The sequence below is a fragment of the Urtica dioica genome, chromosome 8 (genome assembly GCF_054948205.1).
Source record: "Urtica dioica subsp. dioica isolate 48M chromosome 8, U.dioica_male_clone48M_v1_H2, whole genome shotgun sequence".
In the NCBI taxonomy this organism is placed as follows: domain Eukaryota; kingdom Viridiplantae; phylum Streptophyta; class Magnoliopsida; order Rosales; family Urticaceae; genus Urtica; species Urtica dioica.
In genome coordinates, this window is record NC_142763.1 from 13,890,930 (window position 1) to 13,894,109 (window position 3,180).

General features: G+C 42.7%; 1 protein-coding gene across 1 annotated transcript; it reads right to left on the reverse strand.

Moving 5' to 3' along the window:
• Positions 1–1,307: 1,307 nt before the first annotated feature.
• LOC149388363 (Ubiquitin-conjugating enzyme/RWD-like protein) lies at positions 1,308–2,711 on the reverse strand. The gene has a single exon (XM_089624123.1). The coding sequence runs from the start codon at positions 2,509–2,511 to the stop codon at positions 1,501–1,503; it is 1,011 nt and encodes a 336-aa protein (XP_089480249.1). The 5' UTR covers positions 2,512–2,711; the 3' UTR covers positions 1,308–1,500.
• Positions 2,712–3,180: the final 469 nt, after the last annotated feature.

The window sequence follows — 3,180 nt, forward strand, 5'->3', positions numbered from 1 at the left end:
CAACCTTTTTCCAAAAGCTTCTCAACGTTCAAGCGTCTAAAAAGGTTAGTAAACTTCTATGCTCATATTAGTTTTTATTTACATGTGCTTGCTCTTTGTCTAGGTTAGTAAAAACTGTTAAACTTGAAAAAGAAAATTTTTAAAATTCCGCCGCTTAACGAAGCATTAAACTTTTTCTTAAACCCTAGATCAATTCCAACAAATGGTATCAGAGCTATGGTCAAAGATATGCATGTACATGTATTTAAAATAATGAGCTTGAAAATCGTTTTCGAAAGTTTACTAATTTTGTGACAAGTTAGAATTGTTTTCTTAGATTTTTTTTTAATTTATTGCTCTTGCCGTTAAATTAAAAATCATGTTGATTTTCTATGAGTTTGGGATGTTATTAAAACACATTAGAATCAGTTCTAAAAGTTTTTAATTTTTTATATTGAAAAACGTGTTTTAAAGGTTTGTGAAAATTTCGAGTAATTTTGTGACTAGTTTCTTGTCTTACTAGTTTCTTTTATTTACTTGAATTGTTTTATGCATATGTCAAATGACTCAAACACAAAAGTTAAACATCCATAATAATCAAACCTAATCAAAATAAGCTACAGACGGACACGCAAATCCAATCAAGAGAGTAATTGTCAAAAAATTAATCATCTTTCGAACGACACAAACACAAATATCAAACAGCCCAACTCACGAAGCCTAATCGAAATAAACCAGAGATAAAAAAAGAAAATCCAAACCAGGGAATAAATTGTCGCAAAAAATATAATCTTGCTTTTAAGAAAAGTAATCTTTAGAATCACCAAACTTAATCGAAATAATCTACGCATCTACACGCAAATCCAAACGAGCAACAAAATTTTAAAAAAAAAAAATTATCTCGCTTTCAAAGCAATAAATCATTAAAATCACCTAAGTTGAATGAACGAATCTATAGATCAACAAGAAAATTAAAACCAAAATTTTTGTTTCGATTTGAATAAAATTAATCTGCAGAATCACCAAGTGCAAGTTGCCTCGTTAGACTTCCCGATCTCCGACGCCATCCCTTTATATCATCTAGTGCTGATTAGGATATATAGCGCAATGGACTCAAGCTGATTCATTCCAACTTATCTCTTGCTTTGACTGTCGAGCCGACAGAGAAGCCACCGTGGAATTCTCTTTCATGACAACGATATATTCTTGGCGTCTTCACTCTCAAAACACGAGCGATCTCTGTCGAATTTGTTGTAGAAATGTCAAAATCCGACGGCATTCCTCGATCTTCTTGTTGTACAAAAATAGAAAGTCCGAGAGAGCACGCGGAAGAGTAAATCCTTTTATTGTTTATGTATTTTACATAGAGAAAATCTAAGGATATGAAACAAGTTTACATAATACATATACATACGATGCCACTCTTGAACTTCTAAAAATTGTAATGTGGTCCAGATTTATTTGATTATTTTCAAATTTGCCCCCCTAACTTTGATATTTGGCTCCATAGATAGACGATGATCAGAAATGATGAGGCCAAGTCAAGGCATTGGAATGGCCGGTCTGACGCAACTTGAGCCTAAGAAAAAACTGCTCTCTCGCCAAAACCCTGACCTGCTTCACATAAGCCTCGATCCCAACGACCCCTATCTCCACCGCCTTCTCCAGCGCGTACATGGCGTCCTCAACTCCCCTCTCCGCCGCCACCGCCTCCATCGCCGAATCCTCCACCTCAAAACACTCCTCCGCCCCGGCCGCATCCATCTCCGCCGCCATCCTCTCCCGGTCGTTGACTTTCAGAAACCCCACCAGCGCGTCGATCCTCTCCGCCGCCGCCGCAGCCGCCTTCCTCAGCCGGATCCTCTCCCGCCCCAGCGCCGCCACCCCCTTCCCCAGGCGCCGCCCCCGCTCCGCCGCCCGGTCCCGGAGCCCCGCCAGCGCCGCCGCCTCCTCCCCGGACTTTTTCCGGAACGCCGCGAGGTCGTAGTGCGCCGAGCCGGCCAGCCGGTCCAGAGCCTCGAGCTTCGACATGCTCGGCCGGAAACGCTCCGGCGGCAAAGAACGGCGGTGGTGTTGCTCCGGCGGGAGGAGGAGAGGGTGGTCGCGGGAGAAGAGGCGGGAGAGGTTGCGGAGGAGGGAGGAGAGGGAGGAGCGGTCGGGGTGGGACCAGGTGACGAGGTAGGGACACGTGGCGAGGCCGGAGGGGGTGACGAAGGGGTGGTCTTCCCTGGCGGCGGAGTTGGAGTTGAACTCGACGATGGGGGCCATGAAGGGGTGGTTCTGGTGGACCCACACCACGACGGGGACGCCGGACGGGCGGAGGGTTCCGGCGGCGCACAGGAGGTGGGCGGAGGTGCCGTCGGAGTGGGTGAAGGTGCCCATGGAAGGCGTGAATGACGGGTAGTCTTGGAGGAGAGACAAAAGGTGGGTCCGGATCACCCATTTCTGCTGTGGGTCCGCGTACGAGAGACGGAACGTCGTGTGTAATGACAGAGCTTGGTCTATGAACTGTACGGAGCTCGGTGAAGCCATCGAGAGAGAGAGAGAGAGAGAGAGAGAGAGAGAGTTTTACTTATAATATTCTTTTACTTATTGGTTTTCATGTACCTCACTTGCTGCGAATTTGCTGATTAACCAAATATAAAATTATCGTTTGGTTAGTTTGTATGTGTTTAAGACTTTAAGGGAAGTTAGAACTTTCTGTTGCTTTTCTTTTTTATGATCAAGTCAAGGAGGAGAGAAGGTTACCTTCCTCGAAGTTTGCGCTTCCTATTTAACTATAGAATCAAGAGTTTTAATTCGTCTGGTCCCAATATTAGTATGCTTTTTTTTTTTAATTAAGGATAAGAAAAAAACATAACAGAAGAGAAGTTTTGTAGTTAAATAAGTTGAATGATGAGTGTCATTGTCATTCTTTTCTGAATTATTGGATCAAGTTGACTTGACTTTATACTTTTTGTCTATGCTATTGCTACCGCGAAATATCTTGTTTTTGCGATGGTTAGTTACTAACCGGATATGGTATACGAACATTTTCAAATATAAATCTCATTGTTGATTTGGAGATGGATAAATATGTTTCACCAAACTCCATCTGATTTAGTAGTTTAATCATGATTTTAAACAAGGGCGAGCTACTTTAGGATCAAAGAAGTCAAATACCCCCCCTGAATTTTTGAAAATTGCAAATTTTATTGGATT